At 43.7% G+C, this 16,630-nt stretch overlaps 3 protein-coding genes across 3 annotated transcripts in view; 2 read left to right on the top strand and 1 right to left on the bottom strand.

Moving 5' to 3' along the window:
• Positions 1-2,872: 2,872 nt before the first annotated feature.
• Positions 2,873-6,148, top strand: asb2b (ankyrin repeat and SOCS box containing 2b; the record flags this gene model as incomplete). Its single annotated transcript, XM_080513476.1, has 8 exons — positions 2,873-3,006; positions 3,253-3,422; positions 3,572-3,727; positions 3,836-4,081; positions 4,172-4,343; positions 4,824-5,427; positions 5,516-5,669; positions 5,828-6,148. 8 exons carry the CDS (start codon positions 2,873-2,875, stop codon positions 5,956-5,958), a joined length of 1,767 nt encoding a protein of 588 aa, XP_080369602.1. The 3' UTR covers positions 5,959-6,148.
• Positions 6,149-6,643: 495 nt separating this feature from the next.
• Positions 6,644-7,423, bottom strand: LOC308142099 (protein FAM181A-like; the record flags this gene model as incomplete). The annotated part of the gene is made up of 1 exon (XM_080512414.1): positions 6,644-7,423. The coding sequence occupies one exon, from the start codon at positions 7,421-7,423 to the stop codon at positions 6,644-6,646; it is 780 nt and encodes a 259-aa protein (XP_080368540.1).
• Positions 7,424-15,889: 8,466 nt separating this feature from the next.
• The window catches only part of prima1 (proline rich membrane anchor 1), a gene marked incomplete at both ends in the record, with an annotated part of 12,870 nt that continues 12,129 nt past the window's right edge, over positions 15,890-16,630 (top strand). The window contains 3 exon segments of the mRNA XM_080512675.1: positions 15,890-16,018; positions 16,020-16,034; positions 16,036-16,176. Coding sequence (XP_080368801.1) covers positions 15,890-16,018; positions 16,020-16,034; positions 16,036-16,176 — 285 coding nt within the window.

Here is a 16,630-nt window from a genome sequence, read left to right as displayed (position 1 = left end):
GAATCTTTGATGGTGTTTCACCTCTCATCCGACAGTCTTCAGCTATAAACACTCTTCAGGATATTGGTGACGTTATACTGTGAGGTGAAGTCAGTGTCTGTTTTCAGAAAATGTTTAAATCTGATATTCAAAAGCTGGGATGACATCCGATCTGAGATTTCTTCTTTTGCTCAACAAGATGCTCAAAATGAAAAACAACAATAAATACAAAGCGTTTTAGCCTGTGAAGCATATTTGTGATGAAATGTGATTGTGAAAAGAAGAGAACAACCATCAGCATCATTAGAGGAAATATAAATCAATAGTCCATAGTGTGTTTTTATAATATAGAAGGGAATAAGGGAAGGGTTTTAATGTTTTTACTCTGGTTGTCAATTCAATTCAAGCATATTTCTATAGTGCCAAATGCAACACAGTCATTGCAAGGTATGTTTACAGAGAGAGAAAAAAAACCCCAACAATTCCTTATCAGTAAGCAGAGGTGCCACTGTAAAGGTTTCAAACTTTCGTTTCAACAGGAAGAAACCTGCAGAATCAGAATCAGAGAAAGAAACTTTCTGCTGTTCTGTTTGGAGCTGAGATGATAGAAAGAGATATATTTTATATGTGACATTTATATACCACTTACTCCCTCCACATGCCAAAAAAAAAAAGTAGAGTGTAATCTCATTTGACTGGCGATCAAGTGCCCAAAAAGGCTCAGTCATTCCACCTGGCACTTGATAAATAATCAAAATAAACAAACTTCCATTTCCACTGTTTCATATTTGAGCTGAAGTGTTGTAGAAGTACTGACTAAAACCTTGAAAGCGCACAAAGAAAGTGCAGCTGGTGCTTGAATGCATACAGTATAAATCCAGATATTGCCTGCAGGTGGCCGGCCGCCACAAGTTGGAAGTGTCTGTCAGTCACAAGACGCCTCCCTCTGGTGGAGATGCCGCAGCTTGCCAAGTGTGAATCAGTGAGATGTGAATAAGTCACAAGCCAATGTGAGGTGATTTTCATCCAACAATGTGAGACAGATTAAGCTAATGAGGGCGACTCAGAGGTCACGGACATGAGTAATGGAGTCTCTGTGGTCCTGCCACTCGGCAGCGTCGGCCCTCTGCTCTCCCTCCAGTCTTCTTATGACAAACTCTTTTAGTGACACTATCAGACAGAAAACAACACTGGCATCCAGGAATAAACAGCTGGAGTGAAAGTTAGAAACCTTTCCAGATTGCATTAACATTTGATCCGGTGTGAGTTTCTGCACACCGTGATGAAGGGAGCAGAAATCATTTAGTTAAGTGACACTGTATTATTATTTTTTTTGTGTAATAACTGTTAATAAAAAGGATCAAGATTCTACTTTTTATTAAGAAACTTGGGATTAGTCACATTTTGGTATAAATGAATGAATGAATGAATAAATAAATAAATAAATAAATAAATAAATAAATAAATAAATAAATAAATAAATAAATAAATAAATAAAGGCACAGTTTAATAAATACAAGATATTGCTCAGCATCGTTCAAATCGAACTCAGTTACAAGTAAAAATGTTGTTGACAAAGTATCCAGGTATGAACACAAAGTACTTTTCTCAGAAGCTACTCTAAAGAATGTGTTACCTTTAATCACATTGTCAGGAGAAGATGTTTGTCGAATTTTACATACTTACGTTTTCTATGTTCAAAGGTCCTGTTTTCCAATTCATGATTTATTTATTTTTTTATATATACGAATGACACATTGGTAATTTGTTTGTTTTAAAAAGATATATTAAATCTCGCAAATTATGCAATTTTCTCTTCGAAAACAAAAAAAAAATACCCAAACTCTGGTCAGAGCGCGACACTGACTCACTACTGCCACCTATAGCCCTCAAGAGGGATTGTTTGTTTTTCTATGCAAAAACCTTGGACTGTACTCAAGTTATTAAAAGAAATATACCAATAAAAGTTACATATTAAAATTATCTTTATTGCATTTTAAATAGCTGTGATTTGATCAAATTTAGCTACGTAAAATATATTTACTCTCAGCTCGTCTCTCGGGAATCTGAAAATAACACTACGGTGAATGAATTAGAAAAAAAAAAAGAAGCAGGAATTATGTTCCTTGATAAAATAGAATTACCGGCTACTGGAAAGCAATTCACTATGCTTCAATATGGTTGGTCTGAACATAACAGTTTTTGTTTGTTTGTTTGTTTGTTTGTTTGTTTGTTTGTTTGTTTGTTTGTTTGTTTGTTTGTTTGTTTGTTTGTTTGTTTGTTTGTGGGCGTTATATGACATAACGTCCGTACCTCTGTACTTCTCCTTATTTAATGACACTTTAAGTACCAATCACTCATAAATAAACAAAAGTACAGCTTAATTATCACATGGTTAGTTGGTGTAAATCTTTCACTGTCTTCATTTCTCTTCTAATATTTATGTTTGGGGTGTTTTAAAAGCAAATCAAGCAGCGAACAGCGAAATACGCACAAACGATTCAAAAACCAATAAATATAAATGATTAGACGTCCCACGGTTCCCAGACAGATGAGCGGGTTCCTGTAAGAATTAAAGACATGATTTTATCCACTGTCGCTGTGATCAGTCAATCTGATCAGATAATTCATCTGGAAACCATCCAGACAAATAAAAGCCGCCAGAAGAGCGCGCGGGCTACATTTTCTCCAGCGCTGCCCTCCTTATCTCTGCATGCCGTCGTCCTCTGACATATATGGATAAACCGTCAGTCCGCCGCCTGACAATCACTCCCCAAAATAATCTGCGAGCGCACAGCTGAGCCGCGCGCCTCTCAGCACGCACGCACCGTGAAGGGGGTTAGTGTGTGTGGGGGGGTGGGTATACACCGCCGCACGAACCTGCCGAAAAGACATGACCAAATTCAGATATTCTGACTATTTGTCTCAGTTCCGTCACGCTGGACGGAAGCGCGTTAACGTCCAGCCGCGGCTACTGGAGGATTTGCGGGTCGGAGCGCGTGAGAGCGCCGGGACGTTAGAGCCGGAGTGAGTTCCTTTGTTGTTGCGTGACGCGGAAGCTGCGTGTGTCTTCACGCGCGTGTGTGTGTGTGCTTGTATGAGCGCTTCGGGTCTGAACTGTGTGGACTGAGAAGTTTAAAAATAAAATATATACATATAGTTGTTTATGAAACAAATAAGTCCTATGAATATCATAAGAGAGATTTAACATGCTTGAATTAAGAAAAGCATCAATTAACGTGATTCCCCCTCCTCCTCCTGCTCCTTTCAAAGGGATGTTGACCCAGTGGTCTTGGCCATCAGAAGAGGGGATGTGGAGGCTGTTAATGATCTGGCTTCATCCTCCTCGCACAGCCTGCTGAAGGAGAACAAAGATGGCTGGATACCTTTGCATGATGCTGCCCACTGTGGCCAGACCGGGTGCCTGAAGGCCCTGCTGAGGGGTATGCTCTACTGAAAGCACCAATGCGCAATGTTTTTTTCCTCACTTTGAATCACGACAGCCCGGGTATATTCAGCGAGGAGTTCTACGTGCAGATTTTCTAAATGCTTAAATGACTCGTTTGTGTTATATGTGGACATTCTGCTCCAGCTCATCCAGGTTCAGTGGACAAGCGTACATTGCAGGAGCAGACGGCGTTGCTGCTCGCTGTATCTGGTGAACACTTGTCATGTGTGCGATGCCTTCTGGAAGCCGGCGCTGACCCTGACATCAGCAGCAACAACAAAGGAACTCCTTTGTACAAAGGTATGGCCGTGAAATCAAATGTTTACAATGGCGCTATTGAGGGAACACAACATACATGGAGCCAGGTATAGAATAGAAGTGACTGTGTCTTGTTTGTGTGTTTGCAAGCATGTGAACTAGAGAATGCAGAGATGGTGAGAATGATCCTCGCCTATGGCGCCACGGTGAACCAGCGGTGCGGTCAAGGCTGGACAGCTCTGCACGAGGCCGTGTCCAGAAACAACACCGACATCTGCGAGATACTGTTAAGAGCCAGAGCCACAATCAACCCACCCAATACCTACAGCATCACGCCTCTTATTGTAGCAGCTCAGCGAGGACAGACAAGGGCGCTGCTCTACCTTATTGAGAAAGGTACATTAAATACTTAACTCCCCCCTTTTAAAATAAATACAAAACAAAAAAAAACTCTTCCTGATGTCTTTTCAAATGGCGTGTCTTCAGGTGCGGACGTGAACATGCAGACGTGCGATGGCGTCACCGCTCTGCATGAGGCCGGCAAAAATGGCTACAAGGAAGTTGTGGCTTTACTGTTGACTAAGAACGCAGATGCCAACAAAGCCACACACTCTGGACTGCTGCCTCTGCATATTGCTGCCCAGTGTGGACACCATGAGTGAGTGAAGACACTGAACTAACAAGCTGCACTGTGCAGCTCGTTGTTTTTACATCTGTCTGGAGCTGCCAACCATTTCCAGCATTCAACACATCTTATGAACTCTTAAATACAGTTAGAAATGGCAGCTTATCGAAGACTTACAGTTATTGGCTTAGCAACGAAAGATTCTGTCCTCTTTTGATTAAACTCCTCTGAGATGTTTTTTTTTTTTTGTAGTTTATGTGTCACATTTATTGCCTTTAACTCCAAAATAGGAATCAAATTGTGTAATAATGTTCTGTGCAACAGAACAAAGGTTAGTTTATTTACATGTAATGTTGTAAAAGCGACAGGGAGCCTCTACATAGAGGCTGCAGAGCCACATGGAGTTCCAGAGTCATAGTTAACAGTATTACGTCGTGTAACAGAGACACTGTTTTGGCTTTCATATGCATCTTTAAGCCTCCCCTCTTCACATATTAGCGACTTTGTGTCCAGGATCGTGTCCCTGCTGGTGTCGGTGACGAGCCGGGCCAGGCTCCGGCACAGTGCCATCAGCCCCCTCCACCTGGCAGCCCAGCACAACAGACACGCGGCGGCAGCTGTGCTCCTGAAGACAGGTGCAGACGTAAACGCCACCCTGGCCAGCAGCCGCTCCGCCGGGTATGCCGACCGACGCGCCACGGCCCTCTACTTCGCCGTCGCAAATGGCAGCATGGAAACAGCAGAAGTGTTACTGAAGGCCGGGGCCAGTCTCAGCCTGGACCCGGTCAGTCCTCTACTGATGGCCGTACGCCGGGGCTGCGTCCGCACCGTGTCCTTACTGCTGGAGATGGGGGCCGACGTCGACGCCGCGATCCCGTCTATAGCTGCGACGTTCCCTGCTCTCATTGTACTCTGCGTGAATAATCTGCATCTACTCAAGTGCCTTTTGGCAAACGGCTGTGATGCCCTGTCCTGTTTCACCTGCGCTTACGGCGGCGGCACGCACCCGACTGCCGCAGCGTCCCAGTCAAGAATGGCTGGCGGCAATGCATTGATCTTCCAGAATGACAGTATGCTTCATTTAACCTGCGGTGAACCAGCAGAAAGAGCAATGCAGGTGCACACAGCACAGGAAACGCCACCAGTCATTTAAAAATGTGTGCGTTCTTGTCAGATAATGTCGATTTTCTTACGTTCGTCTTTAGTTTTGTGAGTGGATCTCATCACCGGTCATGCGTGAGTGGGCCGGGCCAGTCGTGGACCTGCTGTTGGAGCACGTCGGCCAAGTTCAGCTGTGCAGAAAGCTCATTGAACTCCTGGACAGCCGCGAAGAATGGCACGCCGTCAGGAGGACGTCATGTAAGCACTTCTGTCTTTCTTTTTTTTTAAATTTGCATGTGATTCTCACTTCCTCACACATGCAAAAAAAAAAACAAAACACAAGTTTGCCTGACAAAGTGACCATCTGCTTTATCTTCTGTCTTTGTTTTGTTTTGTTTTTTTTCTTTTCTGTACAGCGTCACCACGTCCACTGCTGCACCTCTGTAGATTAAGGATTAGGAGCCAGATGGGAAGAGGCAGACTGAGATCTATCACAAGCTTGCCTCTGCCCAAGAGACTGATCACATACCTGAGTCTGGCTGAGTGACTTCAAGATGAACTCCGAGCAGTATAGTCCTCAGAGACGGGACTAAATTTATCTGCCCGTGCTTCTTTTTATAGCTGCATAGATGTTCTCGAATCTGTAAATGGTCCTCTCAAAGAAATCCTCTATAAATATCTATTTATAATGTATGTGATGTGACAGCAAGGTGCTTTAATCTGAATGTTTGTTTTGCCACTTAAACCTCCAGTGAAATGATCCAGTCCCCAAAGAAGTCCTTGAAGAAGTTGAATCATTTATTTAAAAATAAAGTCATTGTTTCAAATATCTCCATCAAACATTACTTTGACAAAGAAAGGCGATTCTCATAGGTGGAAAAAAAAAGAAGAGAGAAACCAATACAGCATGTTTGGATTCATTTGTGGGATTTGTTTTTCTTTTTTTTTTGTACTCAAAAAAGAACAGTCAATCTCTGTAGACAACTAAAAGATGAAGCTTTTTAAACTTACTGTTAATTCTCAGATAGGAGCCACAAGACTGGCAATGAAAGTGAGGCTGATGAAGTTATTCAGCAAGTGCAATTCAGTCCTTAGCTTTAAACAACAAAAATAGATGAAGCATCCCATTAAGTGCTCGAGGAAGTGTCTCGGTTTTACACGCTGAAGGAGAAAGAGGAGACAAATGAAAATCATTAGTCCAGTTTTGCGTTGCAGGTTCATTAATGTTGGTGTTAAATCAATCCAAACACGCTGAAGATGGGTGACCGAGCAGTGGGCTTGGTTGGTATGGGTTTGACCACAACGTGCGTGTGAATTTTGGGTCCATGAGGATGCTCAGCCCTCTCTGTGTCAGTCCCTGCTGCCTTGCTCCACAGTCCAAGGGGCGGATGGGGGACCACGATGTGGCCGTGGAAGACCTGGTGTCCGTGGTACTGGAAGGGGCAGCAGCCGCACACACTCACGCAGTGGTGAGAGGTCAGGTCCAGTTTCAGAGGCTCTTTCTCCACTGAGCTGCGCCGGCTGGACGCGGACATCGCGGCCTTTGCGTCATCGTCGTAACTCCTTTTGCCGTTTTCACTTTCACTGCCCAGAGACGCAGCCGCGGGGCTCCTTTTCAGTCCCAAAAACGCGCGATCCCTCATAGTTTGAGTCAACTTGGGTTCCTCCCAAAAAGAGGCCGGGAGCTGACGTTTTCTCATGGGCACCTGCTCCACTGCGTGCGCCACATTGTCCGCGCCTTGCGCGGCGGCGCCGGCCTCTTCTGACACCGCCACGCTCTGGTGCGCAGCCCCCACCGGCTTGGGGCACCTGTACTCCGCAGACCTGTGCGTGTGGCACCGAGGACCTCTGGAGTACTTCTGAGAAAAGCGCTTGAGTTGTTTTTGCAGATATTTCCTGTGGTCCACGGAGCGTCTGCACGGTGCGGACTTATCCAGCGCCGCCTTGATGTCGCTGGATGCTAAATTTACAAAGTTGAGCAAAGTTTTGACCTCACTGTCTGCATTTGCCATATTCTTTTTTTTTTTTTTTTTTTTGCCAAAGCTTAAAAAAAAAAAAAAAAAAATCAGTCCATGTTATAATCCACAATGAAGACCTGAGGAAATAATTAGAAAAGACATTAAGATTTTTGCGTAATTGTGCGCTTTCTAATCGCAGATGCTGCAGGGAATAACCCTTTACTCACCACTGTTGAATGAAGCGCGATTATCTTGCAGCCACAGTCCAAGTACAAACTTCTCTCCAGGTTGCAGTCCGAGCACTTCAACAAGTTGAATGAATATAAACTCCTTGTAGTTATGGTGCTTCCCTTGAACCAATCAGCGACCCCAGGCCCCTCACAATGCACCCCAATCAGCCTCCAAGCGCCCTGGTATCAGATTCTTCACCATTGCAAATTGTTGTCATGGAGATTTGGAAAAAAGCCGCTGAGGGGATGCGATATTTCTCCGAGAGGACCTTTTTTTTGCGCACAGACCGCATGCATTTGGGGAGGGGGGCGGTGCTCAATATACCCCATGCGCAATAATTGTGTTTAAAATGTACTTCATACCAGAGAGGTTAGAGAGGAGTTTTTGGAACGCAAATTCCCTTCCAGAGTGATGTCAGCTGTAGGATTTGGCGAGGGGGGGGGGGGGGGGGGGATCTAAAGACTGCATAACCATGGAAAGGGGCTTGAACGCTCAAGAATCTTGTCTTTCTGTTTGCCCCCTCAATCGAGCGACACAAAGGCTGAATTACTCATTCAAACCTCGCGGGACAAAGGAAAAGGAGCTGGATAGCACTCCTGCATTTGTAGTCAAACATTTAGAGACTTAAATCGAGTCGTCATGAAGGAGAAAGAGTCGGACAAAGCCCATAGAATTGCCATCAGCAAACATTTTCCTGTGTCATATTATGGGGTCTCCATGGCTCCCTCTGGCCTGCGGACAATAGCACAAGTTTGCACACTCGAATACTGTCACCCTGCCAACGGCAACAAGGGCCCAAAACAGGACAATCCCCCAGAGAAAGCATGGGCTCTGCAGGGAAGGTTGCAATAGAGGAAGAAAATGGGACTTGTGAAATGCTAATTGAGCTTCATCCCCTTATTGAAGTGGGAAAAGAGCACCTATCGTCCCACTGGAGCACAGCAGCAGAGGAATGAGATGTGAGGAAACACTTTGTCTGCTCTGGTAAGTAACACCTCATCCCTCACACCCTGAACTAGTATTACGCCGGGAGAGTGGATTTTTTTTTTTTTTTTTTAAATGATCTGCAGTCTATTTCAAGGCTACAGACCATTTATTCTGAGGGAACTGGAGGCCACATGATTGATTGCCTCATTCACTTAGTTTTGGGGTTGTGTGAGGACACCCCTGCAGGTCTATATGTGCTCTGGCTGGTCTATCTTTTCAGCCCTCTTGTTATGGAGAGGCAATGGGACCCCATTGTCCTCGTCTCTTCTTCCCTTCACCTCTCTGTTCATATGAAAAGGCCAATTAACAATGGGGCTCCCCCTCCCCAGGCCTGTCACCCCACTCCTGTGCTTTTGAAGTGAGTTAGAATGAGGAGGAAAATGAGGAAGTGCACTCATAAATGATAGGTGGTGGGAGATATGACGCTTGTCTGTCATTTAAGATGTCTGGATAGCAGTTTCCACTCATCTCAATATTTACATATCCATTTTTATGTATCCAAGAGTGTTAGACAATCCACTGTCATCAAACAGAACATTTGATTTAATTACTGTAACTATCATGTTGTGTTTACTCTCTTTTAGTACTAGTTCAGAAAAAAACATTTCCTTCCGCAGTTTGCGATCCTGCATCATCAATCAGTAACTAAGCACAGATGAAGAAAATAGGTCGTTTAGTGTTTTTGTCAAGTTTTGTTGCCTCCAGAAAGACAATAAAAAAAATAATGTAAATAAATAAAAATGAAAAAACAAAAATCACTCTCATGCTATAATTTTTTTTAATTACCATATGTGGAGTAGCATTATTTTATATTTTATTGTGGTGGGCGGAGGTTCTTGCAATGAAATGGGTGTGTTGGTGATGGGGAGGTGTTAAAAGAAGACGTCAAGTCACACAGGTGAAAATTTTTGACAGATAACAACATATCATTAATTAATATAAATAATATAATTATCAATATATACATATATATCAACAAACTTTTAAAAATTGGAATTTTTTAAAAATTGTTTCCATTTTTAAACGAACATTAATAATGGCAGAAATATAAGTAATTAAAAGTATAATTTTTCCCCAAATAAGCTTGACTTTGCAGTTACAGAAAACCAATGTTTTTGACACATTCACTGTCGAGACATCGCTGCCGATGGAACTTCCGGAAGCTTCCGGAAGCTGCCGCCAGGTAAGCGTCAGTTAGACCTAGCGCAGCTAGCATTTAGTGTCGCCGGAGGCAGCAGAGCGAGAGGTCGAGGGCACGAGCAGAGCATCGCTTCGAGACTTTGACACAAAAAAACAATGCTATCCAGCCTTCAATAACCAAAGTAAGTGATGACCCACTGATATTCACACTGTTTATTTTAAATTGTCTGATCAACTTATGTCACTTAATGCAAATGTTGCTCCATTGCCATATGAGATCGTGTTGTTTTGGAATTATGCTGTATGCTTTTAGTTAATCTTGCACTTTATTGACTTCAGTTAAACCACGATGGCATGTGACCACTTTTGCAAACAAATGAGCTCAGAAGTGATCAGGGTGGAGCTGCATTTCTCCAACATCCGCCACAGGTTCAGTGTTTGACAATTTTTCTTTCAACTATAGACACCAAGAGTCATAGCAAGAAGCAGATGGGGAACAACGAGGGCCGCCGAGGGAGAGATTCCCTGAGGATTCGGTCTCTGCGTGAGGCCCTCTTCCATTATCGCCAGCACAATATGGAGCTACTAAAGAGCTTCAGCAGCTTATACCATGAGCAGGAGACCCAGGTGAAGGCTTTGGAGGCTAAGCAACACCTGATGGCTTCCCAGCTGGAAGAAAAGGGCCGCCTGCTCAAGGAAGCGCTGGCCGCCAAAAACCAAGCGGAGAAAAGATACAGCCACCTGAAAGCGTTCACCGATAAGATGCGTTTGGACAGCAACAAAAACTGGGAGTGTCGCTGGGACATTCAAGAGAGACGGGTGGCTGCAAAGGAGGAAGAGCTCCGAAAAGATCATGAGCAGCAGGTGGCCCAGCTCAAATCGGAGTTAAAAACTCTAAAAGAGGCTCCAGCAGCTCAAAAGCCCGAGACCAAACAAGAACTGATGGCCTCCAGGATGGAGGAGAAAGACCACCTCCTGAGAGAAGCTCTCGCCTCTAAAGCTGCCAAGGAGAAGCAGTACAACCTGTTTAAGACTCTCAATGAGAAACTCCGTGCGGACAGCAATTGACACTGGGAGGTCCGTTGGGGCAGGAGAGAGAAAGAAATGGCGGCCAAGGAGGAAGCTCTGCTCAAACGTCACCAGCAGCAGGTCGCCCAGCTGACCAAAGACAATGAGGCTCTCCGCAGAACCCTCCCAACCGAGCCTCTGGCGGCGTGGGAGCACCGTAAGGTAGATATTTTATTTCCAACATTTCACACAACTTTTGCTATTTTCATTTTGCCTGGATCTGGACCGGTTTCAGTGATGGTGGCATCAGTGAATAAAAGTGAAGAGCCTTTAAAACTAACTCAATGACACTTTTCACGATTTTTATTCCAGCTCCGTGCCGAGGAACCTGAAAGGTCCAGCCAACCTGAAGCTGTGGAGAAGGAGCTGAAGTTGAAGTTGCTTCGGCAAACCCGAGGAGCAAAGGACTGGCCCAACCTGGACACGAAGGTCCTCGTGGACAAGCTCCTCCAGCTGATGGCACTCAGCTCCACGTCCAAAAAGACGGAGCTCAGAGGAGGCTGAAGGAGGAGCAAGGAGACGGCGTGTGAACTAAATAAATATGTTCACTAACTACTTTTCTCTTCTGAACTTTCTTCTTCTGAACTTTAATACAATGCACACACACACACACACACACACACACACACACACACACACACACACACACACACACACACACACACACACACACACACACTCCTTGCAAAATCCAAAATAGGAAGCAGCCTTACCCTGAAAATGCTGAACATTACACCTCAATAACTGATTATAGAAAAACCAAGTACATTATTATGAAGTTCAATGCTGTTTTTACAGGACATGAGCAAACCTATTATTGTGTTGTGACCTCCGTTTGCATTGCTACTTAAGAGGAAGGTTTGGTGGGCTTCGCTCATGATGTATTGGAAGGGCACTTATCTCCATGAATGGGAAGGATGTGGCAGAAACCTCTACCCCCTCAGTGATTTCTGTCTATGTGTGTACCAACAATCCATCACAGGAAGACAGAAAACTGTTTCTTAAGCACCCAAAATGTACACCAAAGCACTCTGCATGCAAACTACTCTCACCAGAGGTTGGCTCAGGTCAGTAATGTAATAAAAAAAACATTATTTTGTACAATGTTTACAGAAATACATTCAGTGCAGCCTCATTACAGCTAGAATCTTACTGTATTTACACATTTTCTACAGAAACTGTCACCAATACAACCATCAGTTAGACCTTCTGGATAAAAAACAAACCCATTCATCTCTCTTGAATTACTTTACTTGCACAAAAGGATAACACTTTTTTGATCACTGCCGCTGAATGTTTCCACCCCATAAAACCCCAGGAGGGAAATAAGTTGTACAGAAATACAACACGGACCAGACACAGACAGATTAAAAAAGGGGAAGGGAAATGAAAAAAAAATGAAGAAAGCAAGACCATAAATCAAATTGATAGCTATATAACTATAGAATAGTGCCAGAGTTCACAGATTCATAAAGTTAATAGCTCTCTGTAATGGCACAAAGCCAAATGAGAACTGGAACAAAACAGCAGAAACATCAGTGAAGGACTGGCATACTCGATATGGGAGCAATAATTCATAAATCTGAGGAGAGGTGTGAACATTTGGGAAGGAAAATGAAACGCAAGGAAATCATACATGCAAATGATTCAAGTCAAGAAAAAAAAGTGCACCTGGTGCTGAATATTGAGCAATAATAAAAACCTTATCTCAACTTGTTTAAAGTAGATATCATCTTTTCATGTTATACATAAGGGTTTTTTATTCAAGAGCCTTTTTCTATGTTCATCTATTGTGGATGATTTGCTTTGATCAAGTGCGTAGTGTGAAGAGGCGCTGCTCAAACTTGTCATTTCCTGTCTGCACATGTGACATTGAATGTTAATGTGGCACATTTTGTGTGGAGATTTCTGTGTTTGTATCCACAAATTATTGCCTCAGAGTTCCATCCATTGATTCATCTCCCCACACAGAAAGAATCTCATCAAGTCTGGACTCAAACCAGTGGTTTTGTACCTGTGAGGCTCGAGCGCTAACCACTACATCACATGTTCATAGAAATGACAGGTGCACCTTACAGTTATGTTTTGCCATTCTTTCCCACTAGATGGCAATCTACCTCCGCTGTGCCGCAGCCCAGCATGCACACATAAGCATTAATACACAAACCCACTGACACAATAAAGGATAAACGCACATTATCAAGATAAATGCATTGAGCTCATCTGAACATTAATATCCCTTCAATGGCTGAGGGTTTTAAGATCTATTTTGGGATTGATGTCAGTGGTATTTTGGGGTTGTGTTTCCTTACACAGATGCAGATTAAGTACCTTGGCAGGAATAATAATGCTGAAAGACCACAGTAATTATATTAAGAGGTTTTCTTATCTGAGTTTAAAAGGGCCGTGATGTATGTTGTGGCAGATTGCTGGTTGTTGGAATGAGGTGAGGTAGCAGGAAGGAAACAACAGGATGTAGTGCTTTTCTCTTGTCAGATAATCAATACTGGGACAGACTGTCAGAGGATGGACAGGCTGAACCGCTGGGCAGACGATATGCCAATTCCAGGTTTGTTGTATGCTTTAAAAATAAATAAATAAAAAAAAATTTTAAAAGCAGAAGAAGCTGCTTTGTATTGTACTGTATGTGCAAACGCATTTTTACAGCTACGGGTCTTCCACTTCAAAAGTCATCCACAGCTCTTTGTATGAGCTCACCCCATTACTCTCTGTGAAGAGCTTTTTGATAGGCAAGACATGTGATAAACACAGAGCCACAACAAAGAGCTTTAGGGCTTCAAGTGATCTTTATCCAAAGTTGTTTGAATAGTCAGCTTAGATGTTATTTGTGTTATTTGGAATGAGCAGGCTGTGACACAATTGGCTGTCAATTCTGCGATTTAAACCACGAGCAGCTCTTTCAAACACAAGACGGAGTCACATGGATACAAAGAGTGATTGTAGATTTATGAAACATGAATAAGCTATGAGAGAGGCACACAGGGCTCAGCGGCAGGTTTGTGCACGGAGCAGAGACTCAGCTGACATCTTCGTGTTCGAGAATAAACCTGTTTGAGAGGTTTTGGGAAGACGATGGAACTAAGTTTTGAGTGAGGAAGATGATGGTAAATATCTGTGCACAGAGGCCAAAATGACTCGTTGGAGCAGTACAGTGGGGGTAGTAGTTCTGAGTTGTTGTTGTTTTGTTTTGAGGGGGGGGGGGGGGGGGGGTGTCTGTGCACAGTTTGCATGTTCTCCCTGTGGATGTGCTGTTTTGATTTTTTAAGGGAAATCCAAAAACATGCATGACGATGGATGGATGGATGGATGAACAGATGGATGGGTGTGAATGCATGTGACCTTTGCCTTAAAGTCAACTGGGATCAACATCCAGTATACTCTGCAGCCCTGATGTGCATAAAGCGAGATAAATGACTTTACTTTACTCTATTAACCCACTTTTCAAATACTTAAAAAGCATAAAGGTGTTAGTGCTTGTAGGAAGATTCAACTATTATTCATATTTGCAGGTAAAAAAAAAAAAGCAGCTGAAACTGTTTAGTGTTTGCATTTATCTCTTCAAATACAGTCAAAAGTAACTGCCAAGTTGGTCAGTTTAATATAGTCCAAATGCCTCCTGCTTTGTGTTTTTTGGATGTTACCAAGAGACGCACAAATAAGGTTTTTATTATTGCTGTCAATCACCGCGGATGTCACGTTGACTCTGCACATAACTGTGGGCTCTGGGGTAATTTCATAACCGTGCCTGCTGAAGACCACCAACAACATTATGCAACTCTGCTCTTAAAAAAAAAAAAAAAAAAAAGACAGAAAAGAAAAACTACTACTCATTTGTTGTCTGACTCTTTCGCTGTCTGCCCTACAGCATCACCTCTCACAAAGTACCTTTGATCACGAAGAAAAGTAAGAGTTTCGGGTTGGGGGGGCAAAAAAACAACAAACCAACAAACAAAATGTTATAATTGTCTTTAGTGTTGAGCATTGGGGCTTGGCAAGTAAAGTGCCAGGTTACATCAGGATTGTTTATCCCAGCCTACTTTGGGACGTTGGACCAGAGAGAGAGAGAGAGAGCGCGCACGCACGCACGCACACACACACACACACACACACACACACACACACACACACACACACACACACACACACACACACACACACACACACACACACACACACACATCAAACATGGGTATGGCCGTGTTTTCAGTCGGTAGGCGTGTTGCGCTCTCTCTCCACTTGACTTTAATTCGCGTCATCCTCGCGGACTCGCCTCCACGCGTTGTGGGCTTTACTTTCAGCCTGGACCACTCTGCTGACGCTGATCAGAATAATATATATATATACTCATACATATTGAAAAATTATAATAATAATAATTAAAAAAAAAAAACCCAACACAAATATATACAAACAAAGGCCGGTTGACATTAAGCGACGCCTCCTCGGTGCGCCTCCCCTCCCTCCCTCCCCTCCCTCCCCTCCCTCCCTCCCCTCGCTGTTTTGGGGGCACTTTTTGGAGAGATGCTGTCAGGATGAGCTGCTGCGGCTGCATCAAGTGAGAAAACAGCAAACAGTATTTTGGCACAGAATGGGGGGGGGGGGACGCATCACTTTAACCCTCGGCTCTGCCCTCCGGACTCGCCCATACAGTCTTCAGCCTAGATAAGTTGAGAGATGTGTGATGCCATTGCGAGGAATCCTGCCGCACGATCATCCTGAGGATCTCTCTCCCCCGTGCGTTTTTTTTTCTTTCTTTTTTTTTTCTTCTTCTTCTTTTTTTTTTTTTTTTTTTTTTCTTTCCTCCTTCAACTTCGATGGCTTGAGTGGCCCATTTGCACTCATGCTCGCAGCCGAGGAGGGATGTAAAGGTTCGGGCCGTCCACCGCCCTCACATTGCGCGGAGTAAGCGGCGTGATTCAGGTCGCGAGAATCTGAGAGGGGGGGAAAGAAGAAGAAGAAGAAGAAGAACAAGAACAAGAAGAGAAAGAAGAAGATTTTAAAGATTTTATAAAAACTACTTTCGAGATGTGAATGATCGAGATTTGCTGCCCATTCCGCCGGCTCGCCTGTCCTATGCGATCGACAACGGGATTTCCAGAGGAAAATGATTGTGGCATAAACTATTTGTGGAGACGCCTGTCACAGAGCTCGCCGCTGAACCGGATCGGGTGGATGGTTCTCTCCCAAACACTCCAAGCCTATGGTATACTGCGTCCGTAGTGTTGGTAAGCGACGTGCCTAGTGTCTTCGAGAACAGCGCAAGAGGAATGCTGGTCCAAGATCTAATGCCATTCACTTTAAGTTTCTGGCCTTTTTTCTTCGGTCATTGCCTTCTCTCACTGTTTTTACTCTCATGCCAGGTAAGAATCACGTCCAGGGAGCGTCCACTTTCCCAATGCATGCCCCCTGCTGCAACTTCCCCTGATTGCATTTTCCAACTGGAACTTGTGTGTGTGCTCACTGAATCCATCATCTTTTAATGCAGATGTTTTGGGTCAGTGCCACTCCAGGGCACGCACGCACGCACACACACACGCACGCACAAACACTCTTGCATCCAGGTTTCTGTAAAAGCAGATAAAAAAAAATAAAAAAAATGTACACACACTTGTAGTGGGAACATAGAGAAGCCAACAGTTTTTTTTCTCCTCTCTTTTCTTTTATGATAACAACATTGAGCTATCCCACCAGGATCCCTGCAGCAGGCATATGTTAGTGATGAGTATTCTAACCTCTGCCCTGTGCTGCTGCCTACAGATAGTGGTGAGCTGTTGTTCACACGCACACGCAGTGTTGCCAGGGTTCATGTGTAAT

This window comes from Blennius ocellaris, assembly GCF_963422515.1.
Source record: "Blennius ocellaris genome assembly, chromosome: 17".
Classification (NCBI taxonomy): domain Eukaryota; kingdom Metazoa; phylum Chordata; class Actinopteri; order Blenniiformes; family Blenniidae; genus Blennius; species Blennius ocellaris.
Note: the sequence above shows the minus strand (reverse complement) of the source record. Positions and strands in the feature narration are given on the sequence as shown.